The sequence below is a fragment of the Myiozetetes cayanensis genome, unplaced genomic scaffold (assembly GCF_022539395.1).
Source record: "Myiozetetes cayanensis isolate MyiCay16 unplaced genomic scaffold, myiCay2020 scf30, whole genome shotgun sequence".
Classification (NCBI taxonomy): domain Eukaryota; kingdom Metazoa; phylum Chordata; class Aves; order Passeriformes; family Tyrannidae; genus Myiozetetes; species Myiozetetes cayanensis.
Window position 1 is genome coordinate 1678708 of NW_026087522.1, and position 20191 is coordinate 1698898.

The 20191-nt window shown below is 49.1% G+C and overlaps 2 protein-coding genes across 3 annotated transcripts in view; both read left to right on the forward strand.

The window, feature by feature from the left end:
- The first annotated feature begins 3524 nt into the window (after window positions 1-3524).
- Window positions 3525-12237, forward strand: ENTPD4 (ectonucleoside triphosphate diphosphohydrolase 4). Of its 2 annotated transcripts, none has more exons than XM_050325835.1 (13): window positions 3525-3656; window positions 4033-4138; window positions 4654-4836; window positions 5994-6199; window positions 6717-6867; window positions 6959-7062; window positions 7691-7750; window positions 8057-8211; window positions 9566-9732; window positions 10012-10336; window positions 10444-10529; window positions 10801-10962; window positions 11170-12237. In XM_050325835.1, the coding sequence occupies exons 2-13, from the start codon at window positions 4131-4133 to the stop codon at window positions 11396-11398; spliced, it is 1836 nt and encodes a 611-aa protein (XP_050181792.1). In that variant the 5' UTR covers window positions 3525-3656; window positions 4033-4130; the 3' UTR covers window positions 11399-12237. The 2 variants fall into 2 exon arrangements, with proteins under 2 accessions (XP_050181792.1, XP_050181793.1); XM_050325836.1 differs by having other exon boundaries at window positions 3532-3656; window positions 8057-8187.
- Window positions 12238-17201: 4964 nt separating this feature from the next.
- The window catches only part of LOXL2 (lysyl oxidase like 2), a 36876-nt gene continuing 33886 nt past the window's right edge, over window positions 17202-20191 (forward strand). Inside the window, exon 1 of the mRNA XM_050325831.1 lies at window positions 17202-17291. The gene's annotated coding sequence lies outside the window, so the exon portion shown is untranslated. The remainder of the gene's footprint in view (window positions 17292-20191) is intronic.

Sequence of the window (20191 nt, forward strand, 5' to 3'; positions counted from 1 at the left end):
CCCCCTTCCCCCCCACTTTTCAAACCTACAAGTCCTCTGACACCTTGCTGGAGTTTTATCCTTCCCACGAGGTGCCAAATTGTGAGACAATTTCATTTTAATTGACGGATTCGGCAGCAGATAATTGTGTTTTTATGTCCCTGGGAGGGTGGGCAGGCCCTGGCACAGGTTGGCCAGAGAAGCTGTGGCTGCCCCTGGATCCCTGGAAGTGTCCAAGGCCAGGCTGGAGCACCCTGGACCAGTGGAAGGTGGCCCTGCCCACGGCAGGGGGTGGGATGAGATGGTCTTTAAGTTCCCTTCCAACCCAAATCTCTCTGGGATTCCACGATTTTTAAATGTGGAAAGGAAAAGGCACCAACCAGTTTATGGCCTGGTAGAAAGCCTTTAGGAGAGGGATCAGAACAAATGAACAAATAGATGTGGCTAATATGTTTTTAATCTCATTTGCAGAACAACCAGCCTGAATTTTATACCCCCACAGCCATTATTTTTATTTCTATTTTTTTTTTTGCAAGCTTTGGTGCCAGATCCTTTTGCCGGAGAAAAGAACGGTTTTCATGTGGCAACTGCACATGCCAGGGCACAATTCCCCATCCCACATGGCCCTTCCCACCATATCCCAACCTCATCCTTCCTCAGAGACGCTCAAGGCCTCAAAATACAATTTAAACAGCGAGTTTGGACCTCACTCCCAGAAGCATCCTGAGCTCTGAGGCAGCATCAGCCTCAAGAGATGCCCTGGAAAAGGATCCTCTGGCACCAGCCTGGGTTTTCCTGCCCATCTGGCTGCAATTTGGGATGCTCCTGGGAATGGAGAGCCACGGGGAAACATCATCTGCTTGGAAAGCTGATGCATTCTGGTTATTTTTTTCTCTCCAGCTCAGCAAACCCCAGGAAAGCAAACAAACAAGCCTGTTTTGCCTTCGGGGTGGAGTGACCCACTTATGGGAACACCAGCACGGGGCACCCCCCGGTTTGGAGGTGCTGGAAAATGGAGGAAACATTAATTAGAGCAGGGATTAATTTGGGGGGTCAAAAGCAGGGAAGCCCATTGGGATTAACCGACCTGACTGTTTTTTAGGAGGAGGTGGCAGAGCAGGATCATTCCCAGCTTTGAAACACATTCCTGCCTCCTTTTTGCCATGAATCACCCAGGAGTTGGTTTCACAGCCAGGGCACGGGGTTGATGCCAGGGAGGGCCATCAGCAAGGAAAATTAGGGAGAACTGAGCCCTGCTGGGGCTCCAGAGGGGGTTTATTCCATCCCCAAAACAGCCCAAATGGGAAACCCCAGCACTGCAGCTCCACCAAAGCCACCCAAACAGCTCCTTTTATGCAAGCTCCGAGGTGAAGGTGTGGACTCCAGGAATTTGGCCTCTGGGTTTTATTTCAGTGCTCACATAATCTGACCTAATTTACCATTCCCGGGCTCGCTGGATTCGTGGGACGGGGAGAGGCGATGCCCAGTGTGTGTAATTAAACCTGCTTTGGGATTATTTCCTGGACCAAACTTATTTATTTTATTTTTTTATTTTTTTCCCATCTCCAACTTGCCTTTCTGGTTTGAAGCCCTGAGGAAACAATGGGAAGGCGCAGCACATGCTGGTGGTGCTCCCAGGGTGGACTGGTGGCACTGGGCAGAGCGGGCTGGGAGGAATCCTGGGTTTGGGAATGGGTGTCCTTTTGTTTTATGGCTTTGTTTCTAGCAGTCAGGAAAGATTAGACCCAGAAAAGAGGGGAACTGGGTGATTTTGCAGTCCCTTCCGACCCAAACCGTTCCAGGATTCCAGGATCCTGCTCTGCCACTGCCCCCTCGCACGGCCTTGGTCAAATTGTTCAGTGGTGATGGGCTTCACCACTTCTCGTGGGCAAATAAACGTGATTAAAAGAGGAAAAAGAGGCTGGAACGAGGGCTCTGCAGACGGAGCTGGGACCACTGTGCAGGCAGAGAATTAAAACCAGCTTTATCCACCCTAAAGCCAGAGCTCGGGGAGGGGGGGGGTGTGGGGGGGGGTGGGTTTAGAGTGGGAATCGAGGCCTTTTAGCAAATAATCACAGAAACACGCAGAGGAAAGGCCAGCTGGGAGGCACAGCCCGGCTTTGCCACGTCCCCCCAGCCGCAGCCGGGGCCGTTCCCCGCCATCAGCAGCGGCAGCCGCGGCCGCTCCCGTATCGGAGCATCCCGGTGCCCGCCGATAGCGGGCAGGGCGCGGTGCTCCCCCGAGATAGGGACCACCACCACCACCCCACACACGCACACCTCGCCCGGCCCCTCCGGAGCGTCCCAGGGGTGCATTCCCCTCGGGATTCCCAAAATCCCGCTCTGCGTCCTTCCTGGTTTAATCCCGGATTCCTCCGGAGCGCGCAGGGGATAAACCTTCCTCCCGTGCTACCTCGGAGCATCCCGGCCGCGGTCCGGCAGCCCCTGGGGAAGGTTTTACTCCCGCTGGTGACAGCGTGGATGACGGAACGAAAAAATTCCCCCCAGCCCCTCCCTTTTTCCCCCGGAGCGGAGCGCGGGCAGCTGGAAATAATTAACACCCAAAAACAACGCGCGCATTCCTGCCCGGCTTCCACCCTCTGCCAGCGAGGAGGTTTAGCAGGAGCTCCCAACTTTTCCCTGTTTTCCAACGTTTTTGACCCCCCAGCCCAGCCAGGGAAGGGCTCTGGGGACAAAAAACCAGGCACCTCCCAGGGCAGGGAGAGGGGAGGTCCCTGCAACCCCTACCCAGCTTTTCCAGGAGCTTATTCCCGTTATTTTCCATTATCATTGCCAGGATAAGCTTTCCCTGTCCTCCGAAGGAATCCGTGTGGGCACAAGCTGTGCTGCCACTCAGTGGCAACACACTGAAGGGGTTCCCCTTTGGCCCGAGGATTTCCAGGCAAGGAGAGGCTTTTCCTTTGTTTATTTTTAATCCAAATAATTGATTTATTCCTTATTTAATAAATGTTTGTATGTTTATTCCACCTGCTGCAGCATCACCGTATATTTATAATGACATATTCCGAAATATTGTTGTTTTTATGGCTATAAATTGCTTTTTCTGTGCTTGTGCGGTGGGTTTATATTCATATATACACGTGTGTTTTTTATATATTTATATTGGGTTTACATTTATATATTTTGTAATATTTATATATTAATATTAATATATTATTTATATTAGAAATAATTATATTAAATAAAATTAAAATTAAATAAAATAAAATAATTAATATATTATTGATATTATAAATAATTAGTATATTATTAAATATATTATATATGATAAATGATATAATAATTTATATAATATATTATATTATTAATTATATTATACATATGTATTTTCTATATATTTATATTTAATATAGGGGCTATATTTATACATTTTAAATTTATATATTTATATTTCCACGCTGGTTTTATGGCCGTAAATTCCCATTTCCACGCTTAAATCCCTGTTTTTTACCGATTTTTACTCGTTTTTTTCCCCCAGGAGCCCCTTGGCCACGCCCCCTCAGTGACCACGCCCCGGGTGTGTCCATCGAGGCCACGCCCCCGGGGAATCCCTTTCCCATTCCCGGGGTGACGTCACCGCGCTTGTGCGTCACGTCCGGCCGCGCACCCGGAAGTGGCGCCGGGGAGGTGTCGGTTGCCATGGAAGGGCCCGGGAGGTGACGTGGAGAGGGAAAAACACCGGGAATGGGGGTGGGATTGGGAATGGGGACGGGAACGGGGGCGGGAAAGGGGCTGGGAGCGGGAATGGAGGTGGGAATGGGAATGGGGGGGGTGGGAATGGGATGGGAACGGGAATGGGGGGTGGGAATGGAATTCCTTCCCGGTATCCCACCGAACCCTCATGGTGCTCCAGCGCTCTCATCATCTGGTCCTGTCTGGTCCCGTAGATCCCTGAATTCCCTGTCCTGGGGAGCCCCGAACTGACCCCACGTGCAGCAGCGCTGGGGGGAGGGGGAAGATCCCATCCCGTCCCATCCCATCCCATCCCGTGGGATCTGCCCAGGGAATCACCCCGGCGTGTCTGTCCCGCAGGGCGGAGGCGGCTCCGGGCCCGAAGGATGCGCCGTGTCCCGCCGGGCTCACGGGCTGAGTGAGCCCCGAGCGCTGCCCTGCCCTGCCCCGATCCCAGGATGGGCCGGTGAGAATCCCGCGGGACCTGCCTGGGGTGGCTCCGGAGAGAATTCAGGGCTGGGAGTTGGGGAATCCCGTGGAAATATATAGAAATAGATGGAAAAATATAGACATATATGGGAAAATATAGATATATATAAAGACACATCTATATATATGTATATGTTAACCCTGCAGTGTCAGTTAGCTGTGCTACCACAGGGGCTCTGGGAGAGGCAAAGCCCCAGCTCTGCACAGCACAGCGCTGCGTGAAGATGTGTTGGATATAACATTTTATCAGTTAAGTCAGCCTGGGGCATTTTCCTGCCAGTTAACAGCAGCCTAAAAAGCAGGAAAAAGCGATGGTGAAAACCTGGAAGAGCCGCTGTAGGAGCTGAACGAGAGGGCGGAGGCCGAGGGGTTGCAAACCAAGCAGAGCTGAAGTCGCTGCCATCCGCAGAAGGGACCCCTGAGGCTGCCAGCTCAGGAATCCCAGGGAGAACTGACAGGTTGTCCCTTTTTTTTTTTTTTTGGCACCTGCAGGCTCAGCGTGTCGTGCCTGCTGCCGGCCTCGTGGCACTTCAGCCTGGCCCCCGTGGGGTGCGGGCGGCTCCCGCTGCCCTCGCCGCGCCAGCTGCTGCTGGCGGGGGCCGCGGCCCTGGCGCTGCTCTACTGCTCCCTGCTCCTGCTGCGCTCCCGCTACGCCCGCACAGCGACCTTCCACAGGTGAGCAATCCACACCCCGTGGCCTTCCTTCCACAGGTGAGCAGTCCCCGTGGCGTGGCATCCCTCCCACGGGTGAGCGGTGCCCGCGTCCGGAGCGAGAGCGCGGGGGTTGTGCTGCGGGATGTCGTCATTTGGTTCCTGATTGTGTCGGTGCCTTTGGCTGTTTGGAGGTTGTTTCTTGGTTTGAGCGGGCTTGGAGTGAGTGTTTAGTGAGTGGAATATGGAATATATTGTATGGAATATAATATATGGAATATATTGTATGGAATATATTGTATATTGTATATTATGTGTCATAGGTAATATATAATAGATAATATCTAATAGATAAAATGTGTTTTAATGTATAATACAATAATATGTACTATATATATACTATATATTTATACTATATATAGTATATATATAGTATATATATACTATATATATACTATATATAGTGCATAAGTAATGTATATGACATAATATTAATATTATGTATTCATAGATAATACACAATAGATAATATTAATAGACAAAATATACTTTAATGTATAATATAATGCAATAATATATGCTATATATATTAATATAGTATATAAGTAATGTATATTAATATAGTATATAACTAATGTATATGACACAATGTTAATATGTATTAATAGATAATATACAATAGGTAATATATAATAGATAAAATGTGTTTTAGTGAATAACATAATACAATAATATGTGCTATATATTAATGTAGTATATAACTAATGTATATGACATAATATTAATATTATGTATTAATAGATAATATACAATAGATAATATGTAATAAAGTATGTTTTAATGTATAATATAATACAATAATATATGCTATGTATTAATGTAGTATATAAGTAATGTATATGACATAATGGTAATATTATGTATTAATAGATAATATACAATAGATAACATATAATAGATAAAATATATTTTAATGTATAATACATTAATATATGCACTATATAATGTAAGTGATGGATACTATATATTAATATTATGTGTTAACACATAATGTACGTAGATAATACATAATAGGTTAAATATATTTTAATGTATTCACACATAATACATATTTTCTCTGTAAACTCTGTGATTCCTCTGATGGAAACTGCTGCCCTGGAGTAATTCCCAGTTTTTCCCAGGTACCTTGCCCGGGTGACGGACACAGAAGCCACGGACACGGCCAACCCCAACCTGAACTATGGCATTGTGGTGGACTGTGGCAGCAGCGGCTCCAGGATCTTTGTGTACTGCTGGCCACGGCACAACGGGAACCCCCACGACCTGCTGGACATCAGGCAGATGAGGGACAAGAACAGGAAACCCGTGGTGATGAAAATCAAGCCAGGTACTGGAAAGAAATTCAGTTTATTGGGGTTTTCTACCGAGTTGCCTCTCCTGATTTCTGCTTCTCAGCCCTCACAGGGGCTGGAGGAAGGAGAGTTGCAGGTTTCTTGGGGTTTGGTTTGCTGAGGGTTTTGTTGAGCTTTCAAACCTGAAACAGGGCCGTGGGGAAGAGGTTCCTGCATGGACAGGCCACCTGCTGGTTCAGTTATCGTTTAACTTTATTCCTTTTTATTGAGTGAATTAAAAAATTGGCTTCCTGTAAAGCTGTTTGAACCAGTGATATAAATAATCACAGAAAAAGGTATTATATCTCTATTATTATGTTGTTTAGAGGATGATTAGGGGTGAGTTTCATTTCCTACAGTTGATTTCCCACATTTGACTTGGGGTTTTCACACCGAGCTTGGGCTTTTCATGGATTATACATTTCCCTGCCTACTGGTGCTCAAGATTTCCCAGAGAACGCCCCTAAACTCGAGTTGCTCTCCCTTTCCACGTGGATATTTTTTGCCCCCCAGGCATCTCCGAGTTTGCCAGCTCTCCCGAGAAGGTCAGTGATTACATCTCGCCGCTGCTGAGCTTCGCTGCCGAGCACGTGCCGCGTGCCAAGCACAAGGAGACCCCCCTGTACATCCTCTGCACCGCAGGGATGAGGATCCTGCCAGAGAGGTGGGCTCCTGCCTCATTTTTTTAGGGTTTAGGAGCAGCAATCCTGCTGGCTCTGGCTGGTTTTAACCCTTCCCCCATCGGGATTTTGCAGCCAGCAAAAGGCCATACTCGAAGACCTGCTGACGGATATCCCCGTGCAGTTCGACTTCCTGTTCTCTGACTCGCATGCAGAGGTGATTTCAGGCAAGCAGGAAGGTAAGTGAGCTTTCCCAAGGTTGCCTTTGAAATCTTTACTGCTTTCAAGGTACAACTTGAATAGTTTGGTTGCTTTTTTTCAATTTTGCTTTGCTTGGGAGGCCTTTTTTCCTCAGTAGCAACATATGGAGCGTGGAGCTGCTCAGCTGCTGGGCTCTTCTGACTTGTCTAAATGTTTTCTGATGAACAGTGAAAATAACTTGGCTGGGCTTAGCAGGAATTTAATCCGTTTTTCTCAGGGAGGGAGAAGGAGAAAGCACAAAATTCTTGATGGAAAAAGCTTTGCAGGGTGGAATGATTTCTATGGGAGAGATATTGATGAGAGAGATTTAAGCTCACTGAGAGCTTAAAATCACTTTAAAAGCCAACATGTTTAATTTCTTTTAAAACTGAGACATCAGACTATCTTAGACACATTCAATTAAGATTATTATCACAGCCTTGGAGAGAAGGCTCAGAGTAACCTGTCAGGAATTAAAGATTTCTCAGGAATGTTTAACTTCTAGGTGTTGTATAAAATAAAATGTGAGCAGCAATATAACTTATATAGGGAAAAAAACCTCTTTGCTTTTAAGTTGATATTCCAGCTATTCCTGTAATATCCTGACACCTTTCCTTGTACATGCAGGAGTCTATGCCTGGATTGGCATCAACTTTGTCCTGGGAAGGTTTGAACACACAGATGATGGTGAGTGTCTGAACTGTGAGGGGGGGTGGAGTTTGGGGGGGGACTTGAGGTCAAGCCCTGTGCTTTAGGGGGTGATCTTTTGGCCAGGGGTTGGGGACTGGGGTGTTTTCAGACAGGTGGTGATTTTTGAGGCAGCTGTTTGTCCCTGGGGTGTTCCCAGCCAGCTGTTTGTCCCCGCTCCACGTGCGGGTGCCGCGTCGCCGCCGTTCCCACACGCGCATCTTCCCCGCCCTCCCTCCGAGCGGCTGCCCAGCAGCAGCTCCATCTTTAGCCCCTCCCCAGCTGTTTTCTCCCTGTTCCCTGCAGAGGAGGAGGCCATGGTGGAGGTGCACATCCCGGGCAGCGAGCACCAGGAGTCCATATTCCGTAAGAGGACTGTGGGTATCCTGGACATGGGCGGAGTGTCCACCCAGATCGCGTACGAAGTCCCTAAAACTGTAAGCTTTGCCTCCTCACAGCAGGTTATTATCTGTGCAACTTTCCTCTTTGCCTTTGGAGTTATTTTAATGCATATTCCTCTTTTGTTTTCTTCGTTTTTTGAGTCCTCCATCCCATCCCATTCCCAAAGGGAATCCCAGAGGCCGTGACAGGAGTCCTGCACCAGCTAAGAACTCATTTGTGTTTTGTTCACCCTTCCATTCCCATAATCTGCCACTAATTTGGGAGTTTTATTCTTTGTGTGTGTGTGTGTGTGCATGCTTAGTTTTAAATCTGTTAGGCAGTAAAAAACTGTTATTCTGGAGCTCAGGAACCAAAAATAATGTGGTGGCTCTTATGTAAAACTTACATAAGAGTGACTTTGTCCTTCAGGTTGTGTTGGGAGAAACTGAATTATCAGGACCTGGGGGTGACAGGTTTGTTTAAATATCACCTACACCCTCAGCACAGTTCAGCTCTTGCAGGAGGCAAATTGCTTTGTTACAAGTCTTAAATAGAGTGTGAATTGCTCCAGCTCTGCTGAGTTCCAAGAAATTCCTGAATTTTTGAGGTTGAACCTCCCGTTAAATGAATTGAGAGTTAAAAAGTGACAGCAGCATAAAAGCCCCATGTTTTGGCTCTCAGTGCACTGTTGTAATGATCTGTATATTGATTTTTGTAAGTCTCCCTGTGAAATGATTCATGTTTACAGGTTTTAATAACTACAGAGAGGTGGTGTAACAAAGGACTGGGGCTGTTGAATATTTAGATCCAGAGCAGATTGCCCCAGTCAGAGATGAACTGGCTCTGTCTGAACATAAACTGCTATAAAATGGGTGTTCTGGTCCTTAAACCTGTCCTGGCAATCAATGCAAAGGGGGACTCACTCCGGGGTGGGAACACTGAGTTTAGTGGCCACACCACACATTTTTTTCACGGGATAAGATACTTCAGGGTCTGTGGGAGCTGTTGCTGCTCTTTGGGGTTCCTTGAGTGTCAGGAGTGCCAGCTCTCTGCAATTCACATTTTGCTTTCCCTGTGAAGCAGAGGGTTTTGTGCAAATGATGTGGGAGATGATCAGCCCTGAGGAAAAGCCTGGGAATACTGGGGTTGTGAAGGGTTGTCCAGCCTTGGGGCAGTCCCCGTGCCTGGAAGGGTTAAAAAATGTGTGGATGTGGCACAGTGGGGACAATGCTTAGTGGTGAACATGGTTGATGATCTTAAAGGTCTTTTCCCACCTTAATTCCCTGGGATTCCATGCTGACCTGTGAGGAGCAGAACAGATGAGTGAGGGGTGAAGTTAAAAGGTGTCCAGGACACCCAGTTGTCCAGAGAACTCCTTTTAGGTCCTGGCTTTCGTCCTGTCCACCCCTAATCTTGGCGCTTGTGTTGCTGCAGGAGGAGGTGGCCAAGAACCTCCTGGCAGAATTCAACCTGGGCTGTGATGCCCACCAGACCGAGCACGTGTACAGGGTCTACGTGGCCACATTCCTTGGGTTTGGAGGGAATGCAGCCCGGCAGAGATACGAGGACAGCCTGTTTGCCAGCATGGTGCTTAAAAACAGGTACCTGGGGGGGATTGACCCAGAGGAGCTGTGGCTGCCCCATCCCTGGAAGCGTCCAAGGCCAGCTTGGAGCAACCTGGGCTAATGGAAGTGGGCAGGGGGTGGCACTGGATGATTTTAAGGTCCCTCCCAACCCAAACCATCCTGGGATGAGGGTTCTGTGCTGTCACCCCCTCAGTGACACAACGCTGAGGTGTTGTCACTGATGGGGGGGTTTGGTTGGTGCTGTTGGGTCTCAGAGCTCCACCTTTCTGACCTGCTCTTTGCCCTTTTCCACAGACTGCTGGGCAGACAGACTGGCCTGAGCTCGGAGTCCCCGTTGCTGGATCCCTGCCTGCCCCTGGATGCTCAGGATGAGATCCAGCAGAATGGGCAGACCCTGCACTTGCGGGGAACGGGGGATTTCCATCTGTGCCGGGAGCTGATCCAGCCCTTCATGAACAAGACCAACGAGACCCAGACCTCCCTGAACGGGGTCTACCAGCCCGCTGTGCACTTCCAGAACAGCGAATTCTATGGGTTCTCCGAGTTCTACTACTGCACAGAGGACGTGTTGAGGATGGGAGGAGATTACAATGCTGCTAAATTCGCTAAAGCTGCCAAGGTACAATGTGCTTGGTGGCATTTTCACCTTTTGGAGGCCAGAAGCATTGTTGAAATGTTTATTTTCTTCACCTTTTTTTTTTTTTGTTTTATTTGTTTCCCCCGCAGGATTATTGTGCCACTAAGTGGTCTGTCCTCCGGGAGCGCTTCGACCGTGGTCTCTACGCCTCTCACGCCGATCTGCACAGGCTGAAGTGAGTGTTTGTGTTTGCCCAGCCAAAATCCCTCCTGCAGAGCTGCCGGGCCAGCCATTCAGGGCGATAAATCACCTCAAGTGGCGATAATGCCTTCAAAAAGCCCTGATAATTGCGGGGCTGATTGTGCTCCCCGGTGCCCTGGGGCGGTGTAACTGCTGGCCTGAGCTTATCCCGCTGTTCCCGACCTCATCCCGCTGTTCCGACCTCATCCCGCTGTTCCCGACCTCATCCCGCTGTTCCCGACCTCATCCCCCTCTCCCTGCTGCAGGTACCAGTGCTTCAAGTCAGCCTGGATGTATGAGGTGTTCCACAGTGGCTTCTCCTTCCCTGTGAGTTACAGCAACCTGAAAACAGCCCTGCAGGTTTATGACAAGGAGGTGCAGTGGACCCTGGGGGCCATTCTGTACCGAACACGCTTCCTCCCCTTAAGGTACCTCTTCCTTCCCTCCAATGCCTGGGAAGAGCCCTTTGGGTGGGAGTTCTGGGGTCGGGAAGAGCATGGTGGTACCTCAAATGGTGCTTTATAAACCCTGTTTTGTTAAAATGGGCTCTGATTCCCGTGGTGAGAGAAGTTCTACGTGGAATTTCACCCTCACCCACCCGAGTTATTCCCGTTTGTCCCTTTGCTGCTTTCCAGAGACATCCAGCAGGAAAACTTCCGTGGAAGTCACTCCCACTGGAGGAGCTTCTCCTTTGTTTACAACCACTACCTGTTCTTTGCCTGTTTCCTGGTCGTCCTGCTCTCCATCCTGCTCTACCTGCTCCGGCTCCGGCGCATCCACAGGCGGATGCTCCGCAACGGCTCCTCTCCCTCCCTCTGGATCGAGGAAGGCCTCCCCCCACAGAAGATGGCAGGGCCCTTATGAGGTGCTGGGATGGAGAGAGGCTGTTTTGTTTTGTTTTGTTTTGTTTTGTTTTTTTTCCTCGGACTTGTTACAAAAAGAAGCCATTTTTTGCCTCAGGGTTCCTCCCTTTTTTTTGTCCCTCGAAACCATGGGAGAAGCGGAAGGCCCAGTGTGGGAAAACGGGGCCACGTGGCTTGGGCTCAGCAGACAATCCCTGCCAAAAACCACTCGGATTTGACTATTGCACTTTTGTGTGTGGTGGGACGAGCTCAGGCTTGTTGTCAGCACCTGAAGAGCAGCAGCTGCAGCTCCAGGGCAGAGTGAATGTGAGTCCTCCCCCTCCCGGGTGAGGAAATCCCAGGATGAGCGAGGACTTTTCCAGGCTTGGCTTCTCAATCCTGAGTCTCAGTCGAAGAAAAGGAAGTGCAGGGTTTTCAGGAGCAGAAAGAAAACCCCCTTTTAGGACAATTTCCTCTGATTTTTTCCCCTTCTGGGTTCAGTCCTGTGATGGAGAAGGAAAGCCTCTCGCACCCAAAGCTGTGCTTCCAAAAAAAAAAACACCAAAAAACTGCTTCAATCAGTTCTGTTCCATTGTGACAGTTCCCCCTCCTTGTCTTGGAAGCTTTATCCTCATGGTGGCACGAGCCACTGCTTTTTAATCCTTTATTTCTGTTCCTTAATCATGCAGAAATCTCCCAGAGACTCCAGGAAGGGGAAAGAGAACTGGAAAAACCTTTCGTTCTGTGCACAGTGTCTTTCTTTTTCTGAGTCCTCTGATCTGTTAATTTATATTTTATTTAAAAACCGTTGATTTTACTTGAAAGCAAATTTGTCCCTGATTAAAAGTGGGATTTATATGAGCCTTTGGTGTGGGGGTATTTTATTGCACAGTGTCACTTTTGCATCCAACTCCCTTCTCTGTAACAGGTGGGAATATGCTGGAAAATGTGATATTTTTATTATTAGAGAACTAGGTATGTTGATATATATTTTATCATACTTAACCTGTAAATCTGGATACTTTGAACTGGTTTATTCTCCTTTCAACAGGCTTTTGGAAATTTAGGCTTGAGCTGAACTGCCCTTAAATTTGGGTGTTAAACTCCCTGCTCTTTCCATGCAGTGTCTGTGTGGGAGCCAGAAGGGTGACCTGGATTTGTGGTGGAATTTTGGAGTGGAATCTTTAACTGAAGGTTCGGGGCTGACAAAAGAGCACCTTCCTTTTGTAAGGGATGTTTTTGTAGCTGGAAAACCAAAGCATTTGTAGGATGGGGCAGGGGATCTGGGAGAGGAGGACTAAGTTTGTGGCATCTCCTGAGGAGAAAACAAACCCCCTATTATCCTTGGAGCTCTTTTTTTGGGCTCTTACACGTGTCCCTCTGCTCTTTGTTGGGGTGGTTTTGTGTGGGGGAAGCCTTGAGCAGGGGCACCTCGTCCTGGTCCCATTGTTTGGGCCATTGTTGCTACCAAATAACGCATGAAGCTGATTGAGGGCTGGGCTGATCCTGGGGAGGACCTTGCTGTGTCCCTGTCCCCAGGGTGGCTGTGCAGGGACCTGCTCCTGGGGCAGGCTGGAAGCGGTGCTGGGGATTTTTTGGGACTGGGTTAGTGGTGTCTTCATAAATACTGGGTGATCCTTCCTAAATGCTTCCTAAATACTCGTGGATCCTTCCCAAATACTGGGTGATGCTTCCCAAATGCTTTCTAAACACTGGGTGATCCCACCAACGTGAAAGGTGTGAATGAAATGGTGGGATCAGGCACAAGAGGCCGTGAAGCATCTTCTAGGTGGCTGTTTCCCCCCTGCTGCATCCCACCTCACAATCCCAGGAGATTTAGGGTTGGGAGGGCCCTCTGGGGATCGCCCAGCCCAACCCCCCTGCCCAGGTGACACAGGGACATGTCCAGGTGGGGTTGGGGTGTCTCCAGAGAGGGGAGACTCCACACCCTCCCCGGGCAGCTGTTCCACCTTCATGGAGAGAAGTTCTGCCTCCTGGTGAGGTGGAACTCGTGGGGGTTCACATTTATGGGCGTCACTCCTTGTGCTGTCACTGGGCAGAGTCTGGGACCATCCCCTGACACCCCCTGGAGATGCTGATGTGGATTGATGGGAGACATTTGTATGGCTGTTTGAGATGTTTCCGTGGATTGATGGGATCCCCTCTCAGATGAGACATTTCTGTGGATTGATTCAAGGACTCAGGTTCAGTTCCTCCTCTCTTCTTCCCTTTCTCTTGGATGTGGCTTTCCCAAAGTAAATCCTGAGGGAGTGGAGGGGAGGCCAGATCCCTGCAGGGCCTGAAGCCCTTTCCCTGGCTCTGGATCCCTGGCAGAGCTGGGCTTTAGGAGGGGGACTCTTGCCATCTAGTGGGAAAGGATGGGACCTCCAGGACCTCTGTTATCCCTCAGGATAAGGCAAAATGCCACCCTCTCTCCCAGATTTTTAGTGCTTGATGCAGGATTAGCTCCTCCTGCTTTCCCCCAGTGTTGTCACTGCCTCCAGCTGCCTTTCTCCCTCTTTTCCTTCCTGAAAATCCCACTCTTTTCGTATTTTTAGGAGCAAAACTCAGTTTCCATTGTTGTGTGCTCGTCTCCTGGATGGCTGAGCTGCACAGAGGGAATCTGTCAGGAATCTTCCCTGGAGGGTTGAGGAGGGAAATACAAGGAAGGTTATGAGCCTTTCAGGAGGTGGGGTTAATGAGAGGGTTCCCAGAAAAGCTATGGCTGCCCCATCCCTGGAAATGGGATGTCCAAGGCCAGGTTGGAGCAACCTGGGCTAGTGGAAGGTGTCCCTTCCCGTGGCAGAGGCTGGAATTAGATGAGCTTTAAGGTCCCTTCCAACCCAAACCATTCCATGATTTTTAAGTTGTAGAAATTCCCACGAGGATTAAACACAGGTAAATCAGTTTATTGCTTTTGTTTGTTTGTTTTGAGGGAACCACGGACCTACTCCTCCAAAATTCCTGGGGCTTTTTAACCACCTGGGCCTCTGGAATTCCACATTGCAGGAGCTTCCCACTGGAGCCAAGTGGTGTGAGAAGTGCCACGTGCCAGTGACACCTTTCCAGAGCCCTGGGGGGGTCCTTCCTGCAGCTCTAGGGGTGTCACCAGGTTATCCCCTGGCATCACCAGGTTATCTCTGCATGGAACAACTTTTATGGATCTTGGCTTATCCACTCCAGACCCTTCGAAAGGTCAGGTCATCCCTGTGGCTCCAGAGAGTCTCCAGGGTGCAAACACGAGGTCTGGGCAGGCAATGAGCCTTCCCCTCTTGAAAGGAGTGCAAATTGGAGGGGGGAGATTATGGAAGCAAACAGGCTGTACCTCATTTTGGGGAGCACGGAGCGTGACTGGGGCTCCTGGGTCAGAGCCGGTCGGGACTTGCCCCCGTGGCAAAAGGTGTGTCCTCCAGGCAGAGATGCAGAAGAAACCAGGTGGGAAGGGATGTGACCTGGAATGTGTGTGGGCAGGAGGTGGGTCCAGCTGGAGCTGGGACCTGGACAGGGATTTGGGGGGGAAATAACCCCGTGTGGAGTCACTAGGGGCTGAAAACGGGGGGCCTGCTGTCATGATTCAGGCTCAGGGACATGCCAAGTGGCTCCCCTGGCTGCCTGTCTGTGTGGTCAGACAGTGCCCATCCAGCCTGGGCAGCACTTTATCCCCTGTGTGGCTTTTTCTCTGCGATTTTGAGAAGTTTTCCAGTGCATTCTTTTTTGTATTTTTTCCCCCTTCGGTCTTAACCAGCTGCAGGATGAAGGGGGCAGCAAATCCAGCCTTTTTACCTCGAGGAGCTTCGCTGGATTCCTGCTGAATGTCTCACTTTATGCAAGCAGGGAGCTCTTCCATCAGCTGGAAGCCTCCACGGCATTATCCTCACCCGACCCGGGCCCTCAGCTCAGCATTCCTGGGCCGGGCTCTCCTGTAGCTCCATGCCCTGCCCAGCAGACACTCACACATTCCTTCCCCTGGCCCAGCTCCTTCCAGCTTCCTGTCAGTCTGGGATGGCTCTAGGGAGCTTTTCTGGGACACCTTTTTTGCCCCCCATGATGTCCCTGAGCCAGGTGAGTCCGGCTAGATCCGCCCTCTGGAAGCTGCTCAGGATGCTGATTCCAGGTGTTCCTCCTCTTTCCCAAGCATTCCTGGTGCTGGAAGGGACTCTTAAATCCCATCCATTTCCACCCCCTGGAAGCCCAGAGTGGTTTGGGTGGGAAGAGACCTTAAAATCAAGTCATTCCAGCCCCTTCCACACCTCCCACTGGCCCAGGTTGCTCCAAGCTGGCCTTGGACACTTCCAGGGATGGGGCAGCCACAGCTTCTTTGGGAATTCCATCCCAGCCCCCTTGGAATTCCTTCCACATATCCAATCTATTCCCTTTAATGCTGGTGCATCTGCCCCATCAGGGCCAGAGCAGCTGGAACTCGGAGCAAAACCTGCTTTTCCTGGGGCTGGGAAGGTGGAGTTGGGCTCTGAGCAGGAAGCAGGAATTCCCTGGCGTGGGTGAATTGTGGTTGGGAAGGGATGGAAAAGCTGGGAGAGGTCTGACAATCCTCTTCTTGCAGGATTTGGTGTTGCAGCGCTGGAAATGCATCCAGAGATGTGCATTCAGCCCTGGAATTTTTCAGCAGAATTAACAGAGCTGAGGTGAGATTGGTGTGCAGGACTAACCCAGAAGGGTATTTTTAGGCAGCAGCCTTGTGCTAGGGAAGGGCTTGCTAGAAAATCCCACAAAAATAGGAATACACTGGAACAAATGGGGATATTCCTTCCAAAGTTACCTTTTGGGAACGCTGTTCTTTCCATGCCCATCGACTCCCTGCTGAAGGTGGATTCAAACACCCAAGGTGAGAGAAGTTGGGGCAATACTTGGGAATTTGGGAAATGCTGACGCTTCAGGTTGTGCAAAACTGGGTGAGAAGACAAAATGTCAAGGTTTTCTCTGTGCCAGAGACTCCAAACCTGCCCTTTCCCTGTGATTTTCACACAGCAAATGGAAGTGAGTGGAATTGTTAGGACACATCCAAATCCTGGTTGAGCAGGATAGTGCTGAAAAAAGAAAACCTCCTCTAGCTGAAAAGGTTGCAGAAGTTTACAGAACGATTCCTAAGTGGCTCAGCTGCTGTTGGTTGGTGGAAGAACTGATGGAACCAGCTCAGAGCTTCCCTGCTCCCTGTTCCCAACCACAGATCCCGGGAATTCTCTGGCAGGGGACTTTGGGGGGGTGGTTTTTCCATGAGAAGTTATTTTTAACTGTGTGGTTGGTGCTCAGGAAGTCAAGGAGCAGAGAGCAACTGCAGGTCCAGGTGGTTTTTGGGTGCTTTGGAGTTTTAGGAATACTGAGCAGCTGGAAAAAGGATGCTGAGGGGTTAAAGGTGGAGACACCTTGGATAGCTGGGAATGGGCTGCTGCAAACTCCCCAAACCCTAAAAAAGGGTGTAAATCTGAAGACGCTGTGTAGATTTTTAGCACGAAATCATCTTGGGGGTGCTTAAATAATAATGCAAACAATGATGTCACCAGAGTGGGGTTCACCAGCGGTGGCGATAAAATCCCCAATTATCCCTTTCCTAGGAGCATCCTGGGGAAAACATTAACATTCCCAACTCCCTTTCCCGGCAGCTCTGCCTGGATTTGCTCCCCCCTCCTCCCCTTTATCCCTGCTCTGCCTGCGCTCGGATTTCAGGACGAGCCCGTGATTTCACCGCTGGAGCCGCTGGAGGGGCCGGCTCTTGGGAGGGGTTTGCTCGAGTAACTGCGCTCAAATTGGCCAGGAAGAGGCAGCTCCTCGCAGCATTTTTCCCTGGCTGCGGGATATTTTCCAGCGCAGAGGGGACCACCGAGCCCGGCGGGGAGAGCTCCATATGAAGCAGGACGGGGCAGAGGTTCCCCCCAGCACAGCCGACCACTAATTCCCAGGTAAATCCAACCCTCGGAGCCACAGCTTGCTGTTATTTCTACGGATTTGAAGGGGGCTGATTGATTAATTTAAGCATTTCTAACTCTCTTGCTCCGGGGCTGAAAGTTTGATTTCCCTTCTTATTTTTCTTTATTTTTTTTAATTTATTTTAATGTGGTTTTTTTTAAGCCATAACAGGCTTGGGGGGGGGTGGGAAACAAAATAGATATTTCTTCTAATTCCTGTCCCCTGAGAGTGGATTTGGCAGGGCTGGGATGGCACAGATGATACTCAGCGTCACTTTTTAAAGATGTTGTGGTTTTTCTCCCCTCTTTGCGTGTTCAGATAAAATGAAACAAAACAAACAACCACAAAAAGATGTGTTGCAAAAACTGCCTTGCAAGCCCAGGCGGTGCTGGGTTTTTTTCTGCGATATTCCTCAAATGTGCTGAATTTAGAGCGCAGAGCTCCAGCACATGCCATCACCATTGTGTAAATGTTACCCGGCTAAACCGGGCAGGCAGTTTGAATTCTCCTCTCTCAACAGCTCCGCTCTTTCCGAGGGGAAAAAAAGCTCCAGTGCAGATGTTTCCCATTGGCAGAAGGTGCAAAATATGTCCTTAATTAAAGCACTTCGCTGTCATGGCTTGGGATTCACAGCCCCTTGCAAAGCAGCTCTCAGGCTCCCAGCAGCTTTATTTTTAAGCTGTTTTCTAGTGCAGGGATCGTGGTGGTTTCCAGGAGAACCCCGGGGATGTGCAGGGATATCCACCTGGGAAGCTGCACCACAGAAATGTGGGACGTTTCATCCAGCCCGGGCTGGGTCCTGATCCTTCCCAAAACTACTCCGCTTTTTCTCCGACTGATTTTTGTTGTTTAACTCAACGGATGTTACTACGTGCAGATTGAAAAAAAAAAAAGAGATCTAAAGATAGTTTAGAGCGCTACAGAGAAAGCTCCCGGTTCAGAAGTGTGGGAGTGTAGCAGGAAAACTCTTTATCCTCTCTGGGATCAGCTCTTGGAGATGCCACTGCAGTGCTCTCACATTTGTCCCGAGCACAGGCTGGGGGAAAAAAAAAAAAAAATCGCTTTTAGGCTTCCTCCTCCCCAGTTTTTCCTCTGGATTGAACCATCCGCGGAGGTGGAATTTCCTTGGTTGGAAGGTAGAGAGCAGTTAAAGGAGTTTAAGTGGGATATGAGCACGACCTGAGACACCCCACACACACACCCCTTGCCCGTGGGGTGTTGCTGCAGGAGGGAATTCCGTGTGTTCCAAGGGTAGGATGGTGCTGGGAAGCATCCCCAAAAATGGGTTTAACTAATTAATGTGGTGTTTAATACTTAATAAGTTGATGAGGCTCGAAATCGCTCCCCAGAATGCCTTCCCGGTAACGAGCTCTGGGGTTTTTATCCACTGATTGACTCCCAAGTTCATTGTCTTTACTTCACCGCCAGCTCCCCTCCTGTTCCTGGCTTTGATATTTATTTCAGCCCTTCATCCTTCCTCCTCCTGAACAGTTTCACGCCATTCCCGGGGCAGTTTTACCACCAGAGCTCCCGGGACTGGGGAGGTTTGGGATGATTTCCCAGCTCAGTGGGGTTTGCAGAGCCCTCTCTGAGGCCACGCGTGGGGGGCAGAGCGGTGTTTGCCGTGACCCTCCGCCAAAAAAACACCCTCCGAGGAGGAAAAGTACCGCTCCTAATCCCCTGTGATGCCAGGGGGAGTTTGTTATCCCAAGGGATGTCCCGCAGGAATAACAGCACGCTGGGTTGGAGTCGGTCTGTCCCGCTGGGGGATTAGGGTGCATTAATTAAGACAGCATCACCCAGGGGGTGAGGAATGATCTCCTCCCGCCCGGGGAGATGTTCAAATCCACCTGCAAAGCTCCATTAAAAAATTATTAAAAAAAAAAAGATCTAAATCCTTGGTTGTTCAGACCATTTACAGGGAAAGAGCCTGGTTTAGAAATCTGGGAGTGTAATAGGAAAACTATTTATCACCTCTATAAGGATATTTTTATCCCTATAAGGATGTATTTATTTCTATAAGGTTGTATTTATCTCTCTCAGGATGTATTTCTCTCTGTAAGGGGATATTTATCTCCCTAAGGATATATATTTATCTCCCTAAGGATACTCTCCTTCTTGGAGGATATTTGGGAGTTGCTAATGCTCCTCAGACTTAGATGATGTAGATGTTTTTCTGGTTCTTTGAGTGTGTGCCAGCAGTGGATTTTAATGTAGGGTCTTCATTAATGAAGTAATTCTGTGTGTCATGAACTGTGTGTTTGATGGAAAGAGAATTGAATCATATATATATATATATATTTATATTTGCCATTGCTTGGACATCATAATTACATTTTAATTGAAGAGTTTATGCTGCTCAGATCAAAAAAAAAAAAAAATTCACTTTTTCTGTTTGACTCTCTTGGAAGTGCATTTGGGAATTGGAGAATCCCAGACTGGTTTGGGTTGGAAGGATCCACATCCCTCCTCATCTTCCCTCTCCCACAGATTTATTGCCATTGGTCGGTGCATCTGGTCCTTTAGGGCTCAGGGTTTTTTTGAGGGTGTGAACAAGAAGGGATTTTAATCCAGGGGGGATTTAATCCCTGGAAGGTGCCCGTGGCAGGGCTGAGTCTCTTGGAATGATGGGAGAAGGCACCCAAGCTCTTATCCGAGAGAGTGCTGGGCTCTTTATTCATTTCAGGAATCCTGGAGAGTTTCCCAGCGGGAATTGCTCCCACGGGGGTGGGAAATCTCGTTCTTCCCATGCCAGGCTGTGCTCAGGGAGTGAGCTCTGGGCACTGGAGTGTGGAGCTGGGAATGCAGGGCTGAGGATTCCCAGTTTCAAGCCGCTGAACACCAACTGTCTGGTGCTCCTGGCCCCGGGCCAGAGGGATAATTGTCCCATCCT